This window comes from Globicephala melas, chromosome 10 (genome assembly GCF_963455315.2).
Source record: "Globicephala melas chromosome 10, mGloMel1.2, whole genome shotgun sequence".
Taxonomy (NCBI): domain Eukaryota; kingdom Metazoa; phylum Chordata; class Mammalia; order Artiodactyla; family Delphinidae; genus Globicephala; species Globicephala melas.
This window is the reverse complement of record NC_083323.1, coordinates 98,889,473-98,912,152: the sequence shown is the minus strand read 5'-3', so window position 1 is coordinate 98,912,152 and position 22,680 is coordinate 98,889,473. Positions and strand designations below refer to the sequence as shown.

The following is a 22,680-nucleotide window of genomic DNA, read 5'->3' as shown; positions in this document are numbered from 1 at the left end:
GCTCTGTGCCAAGCATTAAGGAGGAAACAGTGACACGTAAGATCTGGGTCCCGGTCTGAAGGAATTTACTTCTTGGCTATAGAAGCAACACCTACCATTGTGAGAACATTTGCATGAGACTGTTTGCCGGTAAAAAAGGACAGAACGTAACCAGTAGCTTTGGACCCACAGATGCCACGGGAATACAGACTAGGAGCAGGAGAGACCAGGTGTCAGCGTCTGGAGAAAATGACTGAGTTGCCATGGTGGGCATGTTCTTGAAGATAGCAACTGCATAGTTCTCAGAAACCTCTGGGGAAGAGGGGTAGCTCAGAGCCCAGGGAGTAGACGGTGTGGAGGGCGAGGACAAGGCTCAGGCAGCCGGAGGAACAGAGTGCTAAGGGCAGCCAAGGCCACTGTGTCCAGGGCCAGAGGAGGGCTCAGGCAGCATCCCCAAGTAACACCGGGGCGGAGAGTCAGTTGGCCAGAGATGCAAGTCTTGTTCTCCTATATCACACTTTAGAATTGCCTCTGAATACTTACACACACAGCATCTTTAGTCATCACAGAAGCCCGTGGAAGAGGCAGGACACATAATTATTGCCATTTGACAGAGGAAGAAACTGAAGGTCGGAAAGGTTAAATGGATTTTGCATCATAACCTGAATAGGGGGAGAACCAAGACCAGAACCCACAGGTGCCCCGAATGTGTGACCTCTGTCTGACACCCTCTGCCTCCACGGTGACCCCGGCCGAGCATAGAGTCACCTGCCCAGCTCAGGTCCCACGGGAATGATGTGACCCATATCTGGGACGAAGGCTTCGTCCAACTCCAGGCAGGATGAGGGTGGGGGAAGAGATTGGCTGTATCTTTCTGCACATCTGTCCATAAAGGAAGCAGAGAGGGTGCTTGGTGACGTCCTTCAGGTCAAAGGAGAGAGAGGCCCCTGTTGGCTTGGGGAGGGGAGAGGGAGGGAGGGGAGGGGATGCATGGCAAGTCTGCTTTGTAAGCCCATTAAGGAGGAAGAGCCAGGAGCCAGGCACCCAATTAACCTGACATCTCTTGCAGCCAAAATATCTGAGGATGTAAGAAGAGAATTCAGTATGTGGAGGCTTGGGGGGAATGTGACTAATAGCTGGAAAACAGCCCCAGTTTATTTAAAGAACAGGTCAGGCGCAACAACTCCAATAGATTCCTTCCCAGCAGTTCCAGATCTGGGAAACAGAGCAGGTACCGTGCGGCTGCAACGCCATCCTGATGTGAAACAGGCATGGCCGTTGTGCCACAAACAGACTGCCAGGGGCTGCCGGGAAGCGCCGGGAAGCACCGGGACACCATACGCGGCTGCCAAGGGCTGCCCTTGGAGTTGAGCCACGCCGTGACCCTGGCCGTGACAGCGGGATAGGGACCAGCCCAGGTCACCCAGCCTGCAGGTGGCGGAGCCCTCACCCAATCCCGGGCCTTTTGCTGTGAGAGCCAAGGTGCTTTCTGTAACCCGTGGCTGCCTCTCCTTCAGGTGACCTTGGCCCGGCTCTGGCATTGTCTGGGAGCCTCAGTAGCACCGAGGCAGAGCCAGGCTGTCCTCTGAGGGCTGCGCCAGGGGTCGCAGAGGAATGGAGAAGGCAAGAAACTGTCCCCAACTTTGCCTGGACCAGGGCTTCACTGGGAGCCCCGGGAGGGCTTGTTAAAGTGCAGGCTGGCAGCCCGCACCCTCGCAGGAATGGATTCTGCTGGGGGGTGGGGCCTGATACCCACCCAAGGTGACTGACACAGATCGTAAGAGAGAAGCACTGCCCTCAGTCAGAGACCTCAGATGGCTTCCCTCAGAACAGTAATTTCTAGAGATGTTTATAGCTCTCTCAGGGAAAAAGAATGCCACAGCTATTACACTGGTAGCACTAGACACCCTCATTCCCTCCTGGAGATTCACGATTCATTTTAGCAAATTAAAGCCTTAAAAGGATTGCAATTAAGAAATCTCTTTATATTTTGTAGTATACACATATATCAAATCATGACATTGTATGCCTTCAACTTACGCAATGATATATGTCAATTTTATCTCAAGAAAGCTGGAAAAGAAAAGAAATCTCTTTAGCTTTTTTTTGGCCCGAACTCACTTGACCACAGAACCCCTTGTTCCAGGAGTGTCTGTTCTGTGGGAAACAGTGTGGAAAAACGCAACTCCAGACGAGCCATTCTCAGTCTCTGGGATGCAGCGGAATCACGTGTGTGGGCCTGTGTTGGAATAGATTGCTGGGCTCCACCCCAGAGAGTCTGATTTAGTGTTGCCAGCGAGGCCCGGGAACATGCATTTGTTACAAGCCCCCAGGTGATGCTGATGCTAGAGGTGTGGGGACCACCCAGCGAGAGCCACGGCAGAAGGCCCCTCTGTGAGCCCTAGGGAAAGAGGGAGGGTGAGAACTGAGAAAGGTGCGTGGCAGGACCCGGGGGAAGAGGCTTCCAGGGAGCACAGCCTTGGAAGGGGCTTGAGTCTGAAGTAATGAAAAAGCATGTGAGGGCGGGCTCTGCTGAGATGCCAGAGTTAGATTCAGGGACACAGTATAATAGAGAGATGCCAGCTGGTGACAGCAGCTGACGCTCTGTGACATGCATCAGTGTCTGGCCTCGCCACAGGGGGCTCTAGAGAGTCTGTGCCTTTAAAAAGCCAATGCTAGAGGGGCGCATGAGGGTGACAGTTGACAAATGAGCAAGCCTGGGAGCGATGCACAGGGAGACAGCTCCAGCTTGTAGGACCAGCGGTGTCTAGACCCTTCTCCCCGGCCCCGAGTCGTGCAGGCTTCCGACCCCCGGAGGGAAGAGCAGTGAGCCAGGTCGTGGCATCTGCTCCAGCACGGTGCTTCCTTCTGGGGAGGCTGACTGCAAGACTGCTTTGCTGAAAGCTCCTCTCTCAGCCCAGGTGATAGGAAACACGGGTGCAGGAGAGTGGGTGGGACGGTGGAACCAGGCCCATCTCTGGCCAAAGGCAGGCATGAAAGCTTTGTATCTGTGGTGTGGTCATGGGGGACAGGAGAGTCCCAGGTGCCCGACACAGCCATGCCTGCCTTGCTGCTGCCCGACACCCACCCTTAGAATGTTCCCCCTTCAGCTGAGCTCCGGCCCCTACCTAGAGGCAGACAGATGGTGCTAGAAGGTCTAGCTCAGGTCACTACCGACTGCATGGACCACGGTCAAGATGGGAGAAAAGGGTGATCCCAGGCTGGGTGGGGAGACGGTGAAGACAGCTGGGAAGGAACAAGCAGTGAGACCCGGGCCGGGAGCCCCCTGCTCCCACGCCCTCCTCTGCTCCCGCTGCGGCCCCCGCTACCCCCTGCAGGCCCCTTTCTGTCCCTCTGCGGGACCTCAGCATGGCACGCCGATGCTGAGGACAGACTCAGGTTAGCGAAAGCTGTCTTGACATTTGGAGACGGAGCAGGATTCGGCTCCTTCGGGGCGCCTTTTGTTCTCAGGAAAATCATCTGTACAGCTTGGGCCGGTGCCAGGGACTGCCGTTTATAGCCCAATGGGCTTGGGGTGGCTTCGGCTGCCTGGTGCAGAAAGCGCTGGCTGCTCTCCGCCCCCGGCCGTCTGCCTTCCCCTCGGGTCTCCCGCACTCCTCTCCCCCCTCAAAGCCTCTCCTTCCTCTCCCCATCCCCTCCCCTATTTTCTTAGAGGTCCCAGTTCTAGATTTGCCCACGTGACCCCAGACACCTTCCCTTCCTCACGTGGACCTCAGCTTCTCCTACAGACTGGAGCCCACTGTCTGCTCCCCTTGGAACTCAGTCACCTTGGCGAGGTGCCTACCTGTGCCAACCTCCACCGAGGCATTGTCCACATTGCCTTTGACCTTCATTCTCCCCTCCCAGGGCTGGGCTTCCTGCCTGGCCTTGCTTTGCCACCCGCTTCTGAGCACAGGGCCTGGCTCCCAGCAGAAGCTGTCAGGCTTGGTGGGACTGGACTGGTCCAGCCACGGTGTCAGGCTCGAGAGCACAGCTTTGCTGTCAGATAATAAATGGTTCGTGTCTTGGCTCTGTTACTCGCTAGCTCTGGGCTTAGCAACGGACTGAATTTTTGAGCTTCAGTTTCTCCACCTGTAAATTTCAGTACCTCACTTATTATTAGGCTTTTATGAGATAATATTTGTGAAGTGTTTAGCACAGTGCCTGGCACTCAGTGGGCCCTCAGTCACTGTTAGGGATCATCACCATCACCATCATCACCATCATCTTTACCATCATCACCATCATCATCATCATCACCACCACCATCATCACCATCACCACCATCATCATCACCATCATCACCATCATGATCATCATCACCATCATCATCATCACCATCACCACCATCATCATCACCATCACCACCATCATCATCACCATCACCATCATCATCATCATCATCACCACCATCATCATCACCATCATCATCATCATCACCATCGTCACCATCATCACCATCATCTTTACCACCATCATCATCATCATCACCACCATCATCACCATCACCACCATCATCATCATCATCACCATCACCACCATCATCATCATCACCATCATCATCATCATCACCACCATCATCATCATCATTATCATCACCATCATCTTTATCATCACCACCATCATCACCACCACCATCATCATCATTATCATCACCATCATCATCTTTATCATCACCACCATCATCACCACCACCATCATCATCATCTTTACCACCATCACCATCATCACCATCATCACCATCATCACCACCATCATCATCATCATCATCACCACCATCATCACCATCATCACCACCACCATCATCATCATCTTTACCACCATCACCATCATCATCATCATCACCATCATCACCATCACCACCATCATCATCATATCATCATCATCATCATCATCATCATCATCTACCCTCAGTTTTACGTGCAAGTGGGGTTAGGTAAAAAAATTCTGTCCCTGAATCCCCAGCCCTGCCCATGGAAATCCCACCCACCCTTTGAGGACCAGCTGGACGCCTCTTCGGCAGGGAGCCATCCTCCCGTCTCCAGCTTTGGTGCTTCCATAGCCTTTTATCTTATCTCAGCATTTAGGAGCCTGGGCCTGTTTGCTGCAGTGGGATGGGGTGGACCGGGGAAATCGCAGGTGAAGTACTGGGGAGAAACAGTGTGCTGAAGATGCCCCGGGAAAGGCCAGGCCTGGGGGCAGGACACAGCATCTGAAGAGTCCTGATCAGCAGTTGGTACTAAGAATAGAAGACAAAGTCACAAATCCTCTCAGTGGAAGGTGACCCTGAGCGGATTGGGGGGCAGGCAGCAGCAGGAGGTTTTCCACCAGAGCAGCGCCCTGAGCCCTGGGCCCTGGGGAGGAAGGGGGAGAGCAGGACAGGGCAGGCCAAGGCTGGAGACAACCATGTGGATATGTTACCAGAACCAGACAAAGAGTCTCAGGGGACCCCGTGGAAGGGACCTTGGACTCAGAGCTGAATGGAGCTCAGGGGTACAGGAGGCCCCTGTGCCCTTGACCATGCAACAGCCTGGTCCAGCTGGGACTTTTTCTATCTTTAATGTATTTAAATGGAGTCAAGATTGGGGTGAGCTTCACGCACAGAGCCTCCTCCAGCTTTAGAGGTGACTGCACAACTTCCTGAACACAGCGTCCTCTGGACACATGAGGCTAGACAAAGGTTGGCTTTGTTTTAGTGCCCTCGTCTGGTCACTGGAGTACAACGCCTGGGTCACACATCTTCAGAGGAGGAGCAGTCACAGAACTGGAGGCATGAGGACACGTCCTCCCAAGCCTCTCCCCCCAGGTCCCCTGGTACCTCCAAGGTCCTCAGAGAAGGATGCTTCCTGCTTCTCTCCCTGCCCCATCCTCACTCCCTCTACCCCCTCTCTGGGGGTCTCTCCCAAGTGAACCACTCAGCTCCGCTCTGCAGATGGTTTCCAAATCCAGAGAGCCAGCCTCAGTTTCCCGTCCGAGGTCTGGGATCACATTTCCAAATTTCTACTTTTGGCTGTTTACAAATGTAGTACTTGTTAGTGGCATACATTTAAAATATATATAACAAGCACAAGGAAGGAAAGTGTGCACTGTTCACAGCCCCGTGAACAAGCACCGTGACAACTGCGGCCCATCCCAGTGCCTTCCCCTCCTCAGTCACAAGCATGAAAACGTTTTAATTCTAAAAATGCGATCACACTGTGTACTCATCTCCCACTGGTTCTCCTCAACCCACAGTTTGTCACGATCACGTTTCTGTCATTAAACACTCTTCTGCGACATTTGAAGTGGCTGTGTAGCCTCCAGTGTGGACGCCCCGTAGTTTGTACAATCGGTTCTGTTTCATGGAACCCCCAGGTTGACTCTTTATTTTCTGCCATGACGAATAGTGTCGTCACAAAATTCGTACAGCTACGTGCTCAAGGTTATCCACGATCCTTTCTTTAGGATAAATTCCCAAAAATGGAATGGCTGGGTTAAAGGATTTGTGCTTTTCAGTGCATTTTGTCAAACTAGTTTCCCAGAAGTCTCACTAAAGGTCTATGTCAGCACCTACTTTTCTGCAACCATTACAAATGCCGTTTTAGTCTTTTTGGAAGGGGGAGGTTTGAGCTTATTTGATATTTAAAAGTTATAACTTTCTGTGTTCATTTGAAGTTACCCGATTTCTAGAGAGGTTAATGTATTTGCAGCTCGTTAATTTGCCGTTTGCGTTTAGCCTCATGTGAATTGACTGTAAGATCCTCTGTCCAGTGTCAGATTGGACTGGCTTGTCAGGGCTCTCTCCATATTAAGGTTATTAACCTGTGTCTGCCATGTATGTTAGAGATGTGCTTCTCACTTTACCGTTGACCTTTCGGCTGTGTTTATGGTATTTACCGGCTGGGACGGCATCACTGCCTGCTGGCCAGACATCTTTCCTTATATGATGCAATGACACGTCCAACTTCTCAGAGCCAAACCGAAGTTCATTATTTCCCCCCGCCCCACATGGCTCTTCCTGCTGACTCACTCATTCCTGTTAATGTCACCACCACTCTCCTAGCCACCCAGGCTTGAAATGTTGAAGTCATCTCTGATTCCAGCTTCTCTCTTCTCCCCTCCGTTCCGCCAGTTGCCAACTCCTGTGGGTCTATTTCTGCTAGTTCTCTTGCAGGCAGCCCTTCTGACACCACAGTGGCTCGTTATCTCTTGACTGGACTTTGGAACCAGAGGCCTCAGAGGTCACACCTTGCCTCCCCAGCCCGAGTGCCCCCCTCTTCCTTCCCCCTTGCCCCTCCTGCAGGCTACCAGCGCATCAATTTTCCCCAACTAGAGCTCAAGCCTAGAACTCCCTGGTTACAAACTGCCAACGGCTCCCCGTCGTCTCGTATTTAAATACAACCTCGGGGCTTCCCTGGTGGCGCAATGGTTGAGAGTCCGCCTGCCGATGCAGGGGACGCGGGTTCGCGCCCCGGTCCGGGAAGATCCCACATGCCGTGGAGCAGCTGGGCCCGTGAGCCATGGCCGCTGAGCCTGCGCGTCCGGAGCCTGTGCTCCGCAACGGGAGAGGCCACAGCAGTGAGAGGCCCGCGTACCGCAAAAAAAAATAATAAATAAGTAAAATCAATCAATCAATCAATACAACCTCTTAGCCTGGCTGTAATCCCTGACAGCCCCATCTCCCACTATCTGGGCCGCGTTCCCCAGGAACACTCACTGCTGTTCCACGCTTTTCCTGGTTGCGGAAGCCACACCCTCCAAGAGCTCCCTCCCACTGTCGCCCAGACCACAATCTGTGGAGAAAGCTCCCAGCAATCCCGGGCCTCTCTGACTCTCTCACTGAAGTGACTTCTCTCTCCTTTGAACCCCCAGAGCAACCTGCTTGACCTTCTCTTGTAAAACAAATCTTTCTCCGTCATCCAGTGCAGACTCGGGGTCTTCCGCTTCCACCAGACAGCGTCCTTTGAGGGCACGGTTCCCGCACGTCTGTTTCTTCCACGGGACCATACAGCACTCACAGCCGCCGACGTTCAGTGGGTATTTGTGGAATAAGGAGCACCAGCCCAGGTGGTGATGCCTGGGGATCATACTCCACTGCTGCTCCCCACCCCAGGCCCAGCCTCCTGGGACAGGGCACCCTGTTAGCCGCTGGGCAGAGCGCAAGTCCCCCTCTGCAGGAGGCCGAACTGGGCTGACAGCCTCCGGCCCCAGGGCCTGGTTCACAGTCACCTCTTTGTCCCCGTGACCGGTGGTTATTGAGGTGAACGGACCCTCAATCCATCCATCTTTGCCTCGTGATGCCACGCGTGACGCGTGATGCATGGTGTGTGGTGGGCACTTCGTAAGTTGGCACCGTCGAAAGAATCTCAGGGGACCCCGTGAAAGGGACCTTGAACTCAGGGTGGAGTGGAGCTCAGGGGTGCAGGAGGCCCCTGTGACCTTGACCATGCAAGAGCCTGGTCCAGCTGGGACTTTCTCTCTCCTTAATATATTTAAATGGAGTCATGATTGGGGTGAGTTTCAGGCACAGAGCCTCCTCCAGCTTTAGAGGTGACTGCAGCCAGCACGGGAGTGTGCAATTGACAGTCTATTTTTAGCCTCCTGGAGACCGTGACCAACATCCCAAGTGGAGGGTGGGCACACCTGCTGCATTCTAATGAGGCAGCCCGTTGCCTCTGCTGCCAGACAGCCCGGGATCGTGCCGACCTGAAACCTGATGTTGCTAAACTGGGAAGTCTGCCTATTTCCCAGAGGCTGTAGCCTAGATACACCAGGAAAACAGGACCATCACCCCACCCTCCCCAGCTTGCTCCCCTCCAGCCTGGGAGTCTGGGCATGATGGAGGGGATGGACTCAGATTTCTTGATCTTGCTCTAGGACCTCCCTGTTTCCCTTGCTAGAAAGGAGATAGTAAGTCTGCATTGACCCAGCTTACAGATGAGAAAACTGAGGCATAGAATAGGGAGATGTTAATGTACTCTGAGTACTGCTGCTACTACTAATGAGAATAACAATAATAGAGCACTCACTATATGCCAGAAACTGTTCTAAACTCTTCACAAATATTAACTCATCACTGAAAATAGATTTTTCAGAATTCTGCCCCTTTTGAGGCCTTTGCTGTGCCGTGCACATCTGGATTCCCTACACTTCAGGGAAAGGTGTTTCTTCTCCCGGCAGAACAATGCTTCTGCAGTGAACTCTGAGCCTCTGGGCGTCCATCTCCTCCTCTGTCCTCCCGTTAGCCCGTGGAGGAGGAAGCGCTGGTCAGTGCCGGGCAGCAGCTGTGGTGTGTGGAGCTGAGCTGGCTGTCAGGGTCGGGGAACCCAGGAAAGGGCAGTGCACTGGCAGGAGGCTGGCTGTCAGTGTGGGCGCTTGCATTTCAGAGGAAACTTCTGCTGATGTTCAGAGTAAAACTGTGAATCGGAAACTGGGGGTGGTGGAGCGGCAAGACAACAGGTGTGAGAAACCAGAACCTGAGAGACCTGCATTTTGGGGGCCAGGTGCTGCTTGCGGGGTGGAGAGAAGTCCAGGGGCTCGAGCTGCCTAAGGATGCAGGTGGGACTCATTTTAAGAACTCAGACTCACGATGCGCTGGGCCCTTTTCTGAGCACTTTCCAGACACCAACTTGTCTTATCCTCAGGATGACTCTAGGACGTGTGGACCATTTTATTCCCGTTTTAGAGTTGGGGAAACTGAGGCACCAAGAGGTGAATAACTCTGTCCAAGGTTGTGTAGCTGCGAGTGGCGGGGCTGCGATTCACGTTTCGGGGGGCTGGCTCTGGAATCCATACTCCAGCCACTCTGCTCTGGGATGCTGTGTGATGCCATTACATCCTTCCCTTTATTCACCTCTAAGAGATGGTATTATTGTCCCCATTTAACAGATAGGCCAACTGAGGCCCAGATCTGCTCAGGTCACCCACTAGTAGGAGATGGAACTGGGTTAAATTCAGGTTGGTTGGGCTCCTGGGTAGCACACCACCATCCCACACAGCACAGCCAACAGCTTGGGGACACCATTGCCCCTTCGCTGGGGCTGCTGGGGCTGATTGGAGCCGGCTTGGGGCGGGGCGGGAGGGGGAAGGAGGGAGGGTAGAGTCTCAGAGGGCAGGACCTCATGGGTGCTGTTCACACCTGCCCCTTCTCTTCCCCGCAGGTGAGCAGCCCACCCTCGCAGCCCCCGCAGCCCGTCGTCCCAGCCAAGCCTGTGCAGTGTGTCCACCATGTGTCCACTCAGCCCAGCTGCCCGGGACGGGGCAAGATGTCCAAGCTGCTGAACCCGGAGGAGATGACCTCGAGGGACTACTACTTCGACTCCTACGCCCACTTTGGGATCCACGAGGTACAGCATCCGGTGTTGGTGGCCGAGCGAGGCAACCCCAGTTCCGCTGTGGCCGCCCCGTCTCCTTGGACAGCACCATGTGTGCAGCTCTCTGCTGTCATGAAGGGAGTTCTCCCCGTCGCTCGAGGGCCCTGGCCCTGTCTCCATCCCGGGGGCCCCACAGGCGGGGGGTCAGGGCCAGGCTTGGAGCAGGTGAGCACGTGAAAGCACGTGTTTGGGTGTCCCTCAGCCGAGAGCCAGGGGTGCTTCCGTGGTCCTTGTTTTACGGGCTAGCACCCTCGCCTCTTCCTGACCCTGAGCCTGGGAGGTCCGGGAGGACCGGACGTCCTTGGTCCTTTGCTACAGAAGCTCGGGTGCTTTGCAGCTAGCGTCCCAAGGCCACAATGACCTTCTGGCATCATCATGTCCAGTCCTCAGTCAGGCACGAGCCCTCAGGTTCATCCTGGACCAATGAGCACTTCCAGGGAAGAGTCAGCAGGCTTCCTTGGAAACCTGGCTCTGTCTGACACCCTGATTGATTCTCAGGAAGTTCTTATGTCTCAATGCTGTCTTCCTCCATAGCAGGGAAGATTGATGTTAGCTGTAGAACAGAACAGAGCTTCCCAACTAGAGGCTTCCTGACTGCAGCGGGGGCCCCAACAGTATTTTTATCTCCCTCCCCACCATCTCCAGCACTTCCTCACCCCAAATAAACAGCTGACACGAGCCGAGTGCTTGCTCAGGGCTGGCCACTCTGCTGAGTACATTATATGTGTCGTTTCATTGATTTCCCAAGAGCTGTATGAAGAAGGTACTTCTGTCATCCCCTCAGTGTGAAGACATCGAGAAAGGAACAAAAGCTTGCTCGCTATGCAAATGCTTTCTGAAAACAAGTCCCCAAGCTCCCCTTTCAATTAGATGCTTCTGTAAACCCTTCCTGTATCCAAACGGTGATGCGGCATTGCCAGAAGTGTGTTTACTAAGTAACAGGCAACAAGTTTTTGAGTGCCTGCTCCGCACTGGGTATTGCTCCCAGCATTTTATGTCACTGGCTCATTGATTCCTGAGGTCAACCCTGTGAGGTTGGTATTATTATTTGTCCCCATTTCACAGATGAGGATATAAGACCTTACGAATCTTATCAACCTTCATGCATCTTTGCTGGTTCCTTTCCGTGCGAGGTCACGAGCTGATACACGCAGAGCTAGAAATGAAACCTTCACGTTTGGGGAACCCGGGGCTTCATCTCCTAATTTCCAGGCCATACAGCCTTTCTTTCTTTCTGGAAACTTGGGCTTTGTTCCTGCTGGTCCTTTTGCAATTTCCCATGGAGGTAGAGGGGGGAGGGGTTTGGCCCCTGAGGACTGCTCTCCCCGTCGGAGCATTAATTAGGCCTGGGGCCTGCAGGGGAGGGGCTGGGCCCTGTGTTTAGTTCTGGGGGCCTGGCCCGGGGGGGCCTGTGCAGCTGAGGCTGCAGCTTTCGGTGACTTCCACCGGGGTGGGGTTGCGATGGTGCACGGAGCCCAGTCCTAGGCCTGAGAGGTGAGAAGGTCTGGGAGGCAGGAAGGGTGCTTTCAAGAGCTTCCCTCCTCAAGACCCTGCCTCTAATTAAAGGACAGTCCTGTGTCCTTGGGCACCTGTCTCAGAGCAGATTGCTGGGAAGAGACAGCAGTTCCAGGGATCCTAAAATGCCCCCCTTGGGCCTGCCTGGACCCCCATTAGGGACCAGCTGAAGGCAGTGTGCCCCTCCCACCCGCCCTCCCGTCCTCAGGCCCCAGCCCCGCAGAGCCCCCTCCCATTGATTCCTCCCACCCCTCCCTGCAGCACACGTAGGCACCTAGGATGTGCCCTCCGGTGCTGTTACATCTCTATGATTCCTTCAGGACGGGGCTCCCCGGCGCTCCGCACACTGTCTGGTTTGTCTGGGTTTGATGAAACAGCAGCTCAGCTCATCACTCAGGCACTGCCTGGTCCCCACGAAGGCCGGGCATCCGGAGGGTCTGATCTCCACTGGGAGAAGATACCCAGGGTCACCAGATACATATAGTATGTACCAGGCTCCCTCCATTTCATGCATTGCTAGAAAAATCAGACCTGTTCCTGCACATACACAAACACAGTGCAGACTGAGCTAATGAACTTGGAGTAAAGGATCTTCAGGTCACCATCTCATTTCTCTCCTTAGTAACCTGTCCGAGAATAGGTTTAGCAGCCCTTCGCACTGGGAAGTACTTCTGATCACCCAGCTTAAATCCTTCTTGCTGCTGCTGGGGGCCAGGCCTAGATCCTGGCTCCTGGGGAAAGGCACAGGTCTTTAATGCCGGGGCAGCTAGCTGACCTCCCTTCATCCCTGAGCTTCCCCTCCGGCCTGTTTGGGCTCCACGATCATCTGCTGTAAAAGGAGGTGAGGGCAAGTAGATGGCCTCCTACCGTCGTTCTCTGCAGACAGGGCCTGTTCGTTTCTCGTTGTCAAACACAAGGGATCTCCTTTCCGTGCCAGACGGCTCGTGGCGATGCCTTTGCTTCCGCAGTCTGGACAAGACCCACGTCTCGCCGTCCCATCCGGAGCCGAGCTGGCCCTTTGGCAGCCTTTTCCCGTCATTAACAAGATGCTCACACGGGCGGGCAGCGGCACTGCCAGCTCGCTGATTAACGGTGATCAGTGAGTGTTTGGGAAACGTGGTGCAGGCTGGATAGGGGTGATTTAGTCTATAAATGCAAACAAGAAGTACCGAGTGGCAGGGGGACAGTGCAGGGAGCTGGAGAGCACAGCAGGAGGTGCTTCTGGACGCTTTTCTTCTTGCATCCCATGGCCTCTCCTGAGATGACTCCATGCTCAGCCTCCGGAGGTCAGGGGCCTGTGCATTCCGGACCAGGGCCTCTGTGACAAGAAAGGAGTCCTGGACAGGAGCAGATGTGACAGATGTGTCCTTGTGCACAGAGGGGAGCGGCCCAGCCCCACGGCCTCTGAGATCCTAGCTCTGAATTCTCGGCATCTTGAACGGTCAGCCTTGGGCATGGGGCCTCAGCTGCCAGAAGAATCCGCCCCAGTGGGGCCCTGTTCCCAGCCCCCCAGCCCTGGGCGCTGAGCCCACTCCTGGCCAGCTATCTTCTTTTCACAATCTTACTGCAAGGTTTTTGGAAATAGATTCTTCAGGGCCTCATTTCCCAGCAGTTAGTCAATGTGCTGCCATGTGTTCAGTGGGCAGCAGATAAAGTCACCCACAGCTGGGGGTGGGAATTGTTGTCACTGAAGAGTGGCATGCTCCTGGCTGAATGTCTGGAGACGTCTTTGGGCTATTCTCCTTCAGGGGTGATTAAAGCAGGGGTGCAGGAAGGGTGGGGGAGACTGTTTCTTTGAACGAGGTGAGTAGGGGAAGCCTTGCTAAGCCACAACTTCTCCACTGCCCCCAGAACTTGTGCCTTCGGAATGAACTCCTGTGGACTGGAGCCATAAAGAAGGGAAAGGGGGGCCGAAGAAGTGATGAAAGATAATGAATTAAAGGGGGCCCCTTGGGGGGATCCCTTTTAGCAGCAACAGGACCTGCAGAGATACTGGGCCAACCTCATTCCATCAGGAAAGGCAGTGAGAACTTTGAACGACGAGTATGATTGAGAGATTTCTGAACCTTTGTCATTATTCTGCCTCCGTTCCTTACTCACCCTCAACAATTTCTTCACAGAGATGAAAAGGTCACAGTTTTCACAAAGAGCAAGAGCTAGCACTTTTGTAACACTAACTCTACCTATTGAGTCATGACAACAGCCCTATGAAATAGCTTCTCTTTTTACCCCATTCTCCAGATGAAGAGATTGAGAACCGGAATGCTAAATGATGTTCTGGGCTGGCCGGAGAGCTCAAAAACTTTGGAGCTATGATTCGTGTGCAGGAGTTGGGCTCTGTCGTTACAGAGCACCAATTTCACACCGTGCCCTGTGCCTGGTTCTAGGGATACCGTCTTGCAGTCTTGTGGTCTCACAGTTCCGAGGCCTTGTCCTTTTGATGTCGAGCAGTCTTGCAGTGTTTGGTTCCAGAGAGCTTCTGGAGGGAGAGGTTGAGCTCACTTTCGAAGTAGTTAAGAGTCAGCCATGAACTCAATTTAACCAAACCCTCACCTTATTCAGTTTCTAATATGACCAAAGACATAAGCCTTGGGGCAACACAGGAGGCAGTGCTGGGCTGAAAAGCAAACACAAATGTTTTTAGCCCCTGTGGGGCCCTAGGCCCTGATACAGGAATTAAAGTCCCGCATCCCAACCTACTCAACTCCTAAACCTGCTCAGCCCCTGATTGGATTGAACTGACCAGCCCATCATTCTAGCTGCCTAACAAAAGAAAGGCTATTCCCTCCTGGAAAAAGAACAACAACAGACTAACTTCACCACTATTGATCCTTGGACACCATCTATGACATAAAATAAAAATGATAAGACCTGTGAAGAAACAAGAGAATTTGGTTCATAGTCAAGGGAAAAATCAGTCAATAGAAACAGATCTATAGACAGCCCATGTGTTGGAATGATTAAATAAAGATTTGTAAATAACTATAATAAATACGATTTAAAAAATTTCTAGGAGGAGATGGATATAATAGGTGAAATTGAAGTCCTACAACTGAAAAATGCAATAGCTAAACCAAATATTCGCTGGATGGGATTAATAACAGATAGGATACGTAGAAGAAAATATCTATGACCACGAGGACAGGGAAAGAGAAATCATTGAAACTGAAGAATAGAGAGAAAAAAATTGACAAGTGAACAGAGCCTCAGTGACTTTGGGGACAGAATTCAGTGGTAAAACATGTGAGTAATTGGAATTCCAGAGGAGAAGAGAAAGAATGGGACAGAAAAAAACGTTTGAAGAAATACAGAGGATAAATGTCTAAAATTGACAAAACAAACAAAACCCCAGCAACCCTCTGGATTGATTTGCTCAAACAATGAGTCCACATCTGAAACAGCCTCTGCGGTTGTGGTCAGCATCTGATTACGTTTAGGATGATCCGTAGCCATTCTCCAAGCTCCATCTCTCTTCTGCACAGCCCAAATCGGCAAATTGGATGTGGATGTGGGTTTCCTGGAATTAGTCCCCTGGATTAATGGGTCTCATGGAGCTAGTGTTCCAATAGTTCAGAGCCAGTGTCCAACTATCCTCAAAAACCTGTTTATTTTCCTTTCTCCAATGCACACATGCTGGTAAATGCCTGCAGGTCATCTTGGGGAAGACTTGGAGAAAGATTAACAGTACACATTTTTGTCAACATAACAGGGTTTCTCCTCATATGACATGGCCTCCCCTTCCTTTAAGGGCTCCTACATCTATAAATTGGCTCAGGTCTGGGAATCCACCGAGGGGCCATGACTCCCTGTTTTGGTGATTCAAGCCTGACTTCCATTCATGAGACCTATAACTTTTCTGCTTAAACAGATTGAGTAAGAATTTAGCGTGTTTTCCACTGGTTGTTTCCTAGAGGTACTTTAATGAACTGGCCAGCACCGTAGGTCTTGGTGAGCCCGACTGCCCTGTACTGCTTTGGCTCTCCTCTCCTTTACAGTAGCCATGCCCACCTCATCTTTGGCGATTACACACTACAATTTGGTCCCCGATCCCCCAAGATCCTAGCTGGATATTGTTCCCATGGCAACTAGGAATCTCAGTTCCCAGTGTAATCTCCGATCTATAGAGAAGGGCACACAGAGCTCTTCAAGGCTACTGGACTTCCCTCATAAACTTCTTCCTCACAGCTGCGGTGAGAGGTCTGTTCTCTGGCATTGCTGAGCGAGTCTCACGTGACAGATGGATTTTAACGTTCCAGTCTCCTGAAGTCTTTGGATGCCTTCCTCTTCAGCAGATCAAGGAAGTTCTGGCATTTCCACTTCATTTAGTGTAGACTAACTTTTGGTCCATGTTTCAGTCAATCAACCATGCCAACTGTTAGAGGCATTCCAAGACCCTGGAGGTAAAACAGTGAATCCACAATCTTTGCTTAGTGGACCTATGTCAATAGACTTGGCTCAATCCAACTTTATGTTCCCTCCATCTTGATCCCTCACCCTTACTATACATCCCCACGTCTATTCCCTATATTTTAATCTATCTGTTAGAAGTATCATGCAGTTCTTTTGGTGTGTATCACACCTCCTCATGGGTCACTCTTTGTGCCTTGTTCTTTGGGGTCTGCGTGGAGTCAAATCCAGTTATAGGGTTTTTGGGGATGGGTCCTGAGGAGTATTAACATTACCTGGCTAGCAACTACCTCAAAGGACACCAGTACGACTCTTCAGGAAAAGGAAAATGAACTTTCTTGGGCAGGGGTAGAAGGTGTTTCTACTGGCAGAGAATACGGTAATTTAGGGACTTGAGGTCCCAGCTTCATCAGAATCTGCCTGTATGTTCCTATTCCAATTTTCAGGACCCTATTCTTTCCCAACAGATGACTCAACTTTAACAAAAGAGGCCTTGCAAGGATGGGAATTCAATTTGTGTTGTAATTCAGGCAGGATTAGACTTTGCCTTTGGTTTTCAGAAATCTTGACCCTGCAAGAAAATAAGGTTTTTGTTCCTTTCTTTTATTTTCTTCCTTTTCTTTTCTTTTTTTCCCCAGAAGTCATAGACGTTTTCAGGTGCTCTATGAAGACCTTGAGCTGGGAATTTAAATCCCTGAGCTCATCATTTTCTTTTTCTAAGTTTTCTAGCACAATTAGCAATGACCAACCAACAAATCCACCCTATTACATTCCTTACTTTGACTAAAATGTTCTAAGGTGGCAAATACTTGGTCATCCGGAGTCTTGCCTTCTGTGGGAACTTTGTCACCGGTGTCTAAGGCTAAAACTTGAGTAACTCTTTTGCCATTTCACCAGTGCCCTCTTCACCAATGGCAATAGACTTCTTAGTGCCTTTAAGTCTAATCAGATCAGAAAACCAATTCCAGAAAACTCAGAACCAATTCAGAGAACCCATTCTTAGATTCTGCTCCGTAGGAGCTATTCTTGGTATGAAATTTTGTATCGGTCGGGGCTCAACCGTGGAAGTATCTGTATAAGTTCAGTTCAGGATTGCAGGGAATTGGCTCATGCAGTTGTGTAAGGTTGTTGTCTCCATGTCTGATGCTGAAGCTTGAAGTAGGTAGGTTACAGGGTAGGTAACCAGGAAAGGACTATGAATGCAAACTAAGGGGAGATCAGGAGTAGCTACAACTCATAAGCACAAGCTTGAACCCTACGAGGACGGGCTGAAACACACATCCATTCTATTGCCTTTGACCTTGGTGGGGAGCATATCCTATAGAGGCTGGAGTGTTTCACCTTGGAGCTAAATACACACACACCTGGCGCAGGAGTCAGAGAGGCTGAAGGCAAAGGTAGAGCAATTGTAAGCCCAGCTGCTGCTTCATGCCAACAAGGTGGACCAACCCATCAGCAGTGACAAACGTGAACTACAAAATGCTTCCTGCTTCCTTTGTATCTTCTGAATCTCGTGGGAATCTCCCTCATGAACCACCTTGACTAGAGACATAGTAGAAAGACAATTCTGGGAAATATAGCTCCACCTGGTAAGGTGACTGATTACAAAGCCATCACACATGTGTGCACAGAGCTTCAAAAGCATGAAGCAACATCTCCGGAGCTAGAGGGAGAAAAATACATCCCACTGTTGAAGATTTTTGAACACTTCTTTCTTGGTGATTGATAGAACAGATACACACACAATAAACAGTAAGGATGTAGAAAATCTGAACAACACCATCAAACAACCCAGCGTAGTAGGCATTTATACAACATTGCATCCCCAGAGTACAGAATACACATTTTCTTGTTAAGTGCACATGGAAACATTCACTAAGATAGATCATATGCTGGCCCATAAACACATCTCAATTAAGTTTCAAAAGACTGAAATCATGTAGAGTATGCTTTCTTGGTCATAATGGAATTAATTTAGAAACCAGTAAACAGTAAATTATCTAGAAAATCTCCAAATATTTGGAAATTAGGCAACAACTGAGAACAGGGTCAGAAATCACAAGAGAAATTAGAAAATATTCTCAACTGAATGATAGTGAAAGCACAGTGCTATGGACCTGATGTTTGTGTGCCCCTCTCCCCACCCCCGCACCAAGACTCATGTGTTGAAATCCTAACTCCCCATGTGATGGTGTTAGAAGGTGAGGCTTTGGGGAGGTAATTAGGTCATGAGGGTGGAGCCTTTGTGAATGGCATTAATGCCCTTATAAGAAGCCTTGCTTCCTTGCTCTGCTCTCCATCATGTGAGGGTACAAGGAGAAGGCAAACCAGGAAGTAAGTCCTCACCAGACACTGGATCTGCTGGCACCTTGATCTTGGACTTCCCATTCTCCAGAACTGCCAGACATACATGTTTAAGTCACCCACTCTATGGTAATTTGTTATAGCAACTGAAGTGACTAAGACATACAACATATGAGAATTTGTGGAATGCAGTTAAAGCAATCTTTAGAGGGAAATTTATAGCTTTTTTAAAATATTTATTTATTTTTGGCTGCATTGGGTCTTCGTTGCTACGTGCGGGCTTTCTCTAGTTGCGGCGAGCGGGGGCTACTCTTCATTGCGGTGCACGGGCTTCTCATCGCAGTGGCTTTTCTTGTTGCAGAGCATGGGCTCTAGCACGCGGACTTCAGTAGTTGTGGCGAGTGGGCTCAGCAGTTGTGGCTTGCAGGCTCTAGATCGTAGGCTCAGTAGTTGTGGTGCACGGGCCTAGTTGCTTCGCGGCATGTAGGATCTTCCCGGACCAGGGCTCGAACCTGTGTCCCCTGCACTGGCAGGCGGATTCTTAACCACTGTGCCACCAGGGAAGTCCCCTCCTGTGATGCTCTTAATGACACTCTGAAGTGGACACTGCAGTCCCCTTAAGGGAGGCACAGAGAGGATAAGTAACCTGCCTGAAGCCACACAGCCAGGCAGCATCAGAGCCAGGATGCAGACCCCGGCTGTCGCCTCCCTCTTACCAACCTCTTGCACCTCCTCTCTGGCTACCAGAACAGGCGCTGCCAGCCCCGGCATTGAGGCTGACGTGGCGTGGGTGCCGCGTGTTTGGGAGCCCCTCGGGTTCACCACCTGGTGAGAGGCCCGCATACCACAAAAAAACAGAACAAAACAAAACAAAAAAAAACCAAGCAAATAGAAAAAGTACACACACACACACACACACACACACACACAGACAGACACACACACACACACACCCTCCTTTAATAACCTGTTTCACGACAATTCTCTCATGATGGCAGAAAGTTCTGCTTCAGGTCTAACTTAAATCTCTCATGCTGTGTTTGTATTGCTCCTTTCTTTGGGTTTTTGTTAAGTTGGAGCTTTCCCAGGTCTGGACGTGAGTTTCTCCTTTAATGGTACAAGGCGCTCTTTCGCCTTGTAAGGGGCAGAGTTTTAGGACGTTGTGTGTACTGATGTGGGGAGCCCCTGGCACAGCTACTCTTCCGTGGCTCTGCCCCATGACAGAACTGAGGTCCCTGAGGAATTCGTCGGGACAGCCCTGGGCCCATGACCTGACAGGTGTGCGCCCAGGTGCCCTGAATACATCAGCTCTACCTTTCCTTCCATACAGGAGATGCTGAAGGACGAGGTGCGGACGCTCACCTACCGGAATTCCATGTATCACAACAAGCACGTGTTCAAGGACAAGGTCGTACTGGACGTGGGCAGCGGCACTGGGATCCTCTCCATGTTTGCTGCCAAAGCAGGGGCCAAGAAGGTGTTTGGGGTGAGCATGCCACTCCCTCCACTGGCCTCTGCGGGGACGCTTCCTTGCTGGGGTCACACCCTCCAGACGGAAGTCAGACATAGCTCTCAGGAGGTGGGCAAGCTCCCGGGCTCCCTGTCACCTGGGCATTGCTCCTGGCCTTGTCCCGGAGTAGCTGACATTTGTGGGGGACTTTTGACTTTTCTGAAACCATTTTGGTGTCATCACTACCTTAGAGTCCTTAGCCCTACTGTGGGCTGTGGTGGCAGGGCAGGGTGGCTACACCTGTGAGCTGTGGTTGGAATCTCCACTATTCCACTCCCGAGAAGTGTGATCTGGACAATTCACTTCTCTTCTGTACCTCGGTTTCCCCATCTGTAAAATGGGCATAATTCCAGTCCCTCGCCCACAGGGTGACTGTGAGGAGTGAGTGATTTTTATACGTAAGCCAAGTGCTTAGAAACGCACCTGGCGTAAGTCAAGTGCTCAGTATTTATTAGTATAGTCGGGGCCCTAGCTGGTAACAAGACGGTCTTCTCTCTCTGTTCTTTAAAGGCAAGTTGGTAGATTTAATTCTGCTGTTCTGGCCGCTGTTGCCTCTCCAGCTAGAGGTGGTCGTGGTGGACCTTCTGGGAAGGCTCCCACAATGCAGCTGCACACAGCCTGAGGACGGGGGGCTGGGAGGCTCCGGAGCTGGGAAGAAACTGAAAAAGAAGAGCTCTGAGCTTCCGACTGACATTTGAAAAATGCAGTGGGTCTAGGGCTGGAAAATGGGAATTCATCTTGATCAAAATTCAAGGCACACTGCAGTCAAACAACACGCAGCCCGTGCACAGGACAGCCCAGCGCAGAGGCTGGCGGGGAGCTTTCAGTGGGCTTCGTTAGCTCGGTCATCCCGCAGCCTGTCCTGAGACCCCCCTGGCTCCCGGTTGACTAGAGCCCTCCAAGTCCCCGTGTCCCCCCATCAGTGCCTGTCCCTAAGCCCCGGCAGGAACAGCATCCTCCTCCATGCCTGACCCGGAAGGTCCAGGGCCCTGGCTGGAGGGGATCTCTGGGACCCCTGACCTGTCTCAAGACACCTCTGTTGTAGCCTTGACCGGGAAAGCTATGATGTACTCACCTGAGGTGCGTGTTGAGGGTACGGGTCCAGCCCGGACGCCCAAGGTCAAGTCCTTCACGGTACTGTCCCTCCCCACCGGCCAGCCTTCCTTCCTTCACAGGGCCTCCCCTCCAGGATGGGGGCTTCTGGCCAAGGGACCGACTCCCCTTCCAAGGCTCTCACAGAGCCTCAGGGCAGGACGTACACCCCCCTGTAACGCCCCGCCCTCCCTCCCAGGGTGTCTCTGAGGCCCCAGCTCAGCTCTGGAATGGGACGGGAGCCCAGGGCTGAGCCAGGCTAGGCAGGGCTGCCCGTCCTTCTCTTCCAGGTGCGGGGTTCCCTCTGTTTCCAGCAACCTGGCCTCCCCGCCTGGCCCAGGCCTCCTAACCCCAGGCTGGGGCTTGGTCTGTTCGCACAAGGTCCTGCTCTCAGCGCATGGTCAGCGAATTTCTCAAGTACCTTGGCCCTTTGCTTAGGAGATCTGGGGAGCCTGGAAAGACTTCTAGATTCAAAAGAACCAGTTCTTTCAAAGGTGGAGACTGCAGAAGGGATGAGAGTTAACAGGCGTCTGCCCGTGGGGTGGGGAAGGATCTTAAGACGCCCGGAGGCCCTGGACCGTGCCGTTTAACCAGGGAGGGCTGGGGGTGGGAGGATGACCTCAGGGAGGCTCACAGCCACTCTGGGGGTCTCTGCCTCCCACCTCCTCTCCCGGGAGGGCAGTGACTGTGCCAGGAGAGTGAGGCCTGCCAGCCCCTCCCAGATCTCCCAGCTCAGAGACTGGGCCCTCCATGGTGGGGCAAAGGCAGACCAGCGGAAGAGCCCGTGAGTCGGGAGGGCCGCGGGTTAGGTTTTCATCTGCCACGAAGTAGCCGTGCAGCTGTGGGCAGGCCACCTCACCCCTCCAGACCTCTGCCCCTCCGTCTGTTACACTGGCCCTGGACATACGGTGATTCTTTCTCCTTTGCTCTGTGTCCTTTCTAGATTGAATGCTCCAGTATTTCTGACTATTCAGAGAAGATCATTAAGGCCAACCACTTGGACAACAGTAAGACTTACCTCTGCGTGCTTTCCCGTGGATGGAAGGGGGTGAGGGGACTTGTACTTTCTTGTCTGGGTGGCAGAGACTGACATAAGAGCGCTTGGCCTTGGAAACGTGGAGGCCAGCTGAGGCCCTGTTAGCAGGACTGTGCCCACGGGGCTCCGAGGGTCGCATTCCCTGCCAGGTCGGCCAAGGGCACGTCTGTCCCAGTGCAGCCTCCAGTGAGCCCAGCCTGAGGCTACAGCCTTCATTTCCAAGCCCTCTGCCTGGCCCCCAGCTGTAGGCATCTGTTGAGTTTTGCAAAATGGCAACCATTCCTCCACCTCTTCTCGCTCCACGAACCCTAGCCCCACCTCTCTTGACACCCACCTAGTGGCGTCCCCCCAGACCCCAGGCTCTTCCTTTGGAGAGATGCAGTCCTCTCACGCCACAGCCCCTGCCGCCGATGGGGCTGTCTTGGCGAGTAGGTTGCCCTCGGGAGCGGGACCTTCTTGCAGCTGGAGTCTGAGTATAAAGATAT

General features: G+C 52.2%; 1 protein-coding gene across 3 annotated transcripts in view; it reads left to right on the top strand.

The window, feature by feature from the left end:
* The window catches only part of PRMT8 (protein arginine methyltransferase 8), an 81,450-nt gene that overhangs the window by 23,433 nt on the left and 35,337 nt on the right, over positions 1–22,680 (top strand). For 2 of the 3 annotated variants that reach the window (XM_060306431.1, XM_060306430.1), the window contains exons 3-5: positions 10,119–10,304; positions 19,888–20,043; positions 22,103–22,166. In XM_060306431.1, coding sequence (XP_060162414.1) covers positions 10,119–10,304; positions 19,888–20,043; positions 22,103–22,166 — 406 coding nt within the window. Of the gene's footprint in view, positions 1–7,971; positions 7,992–10,118; positions 10,305–19,887; positions 20,044–22,102; positions 22,167–22,680 lie in introns of those variants that run through there. The other variant, XM_060306432.1, reaches the window with a different exon arrangement.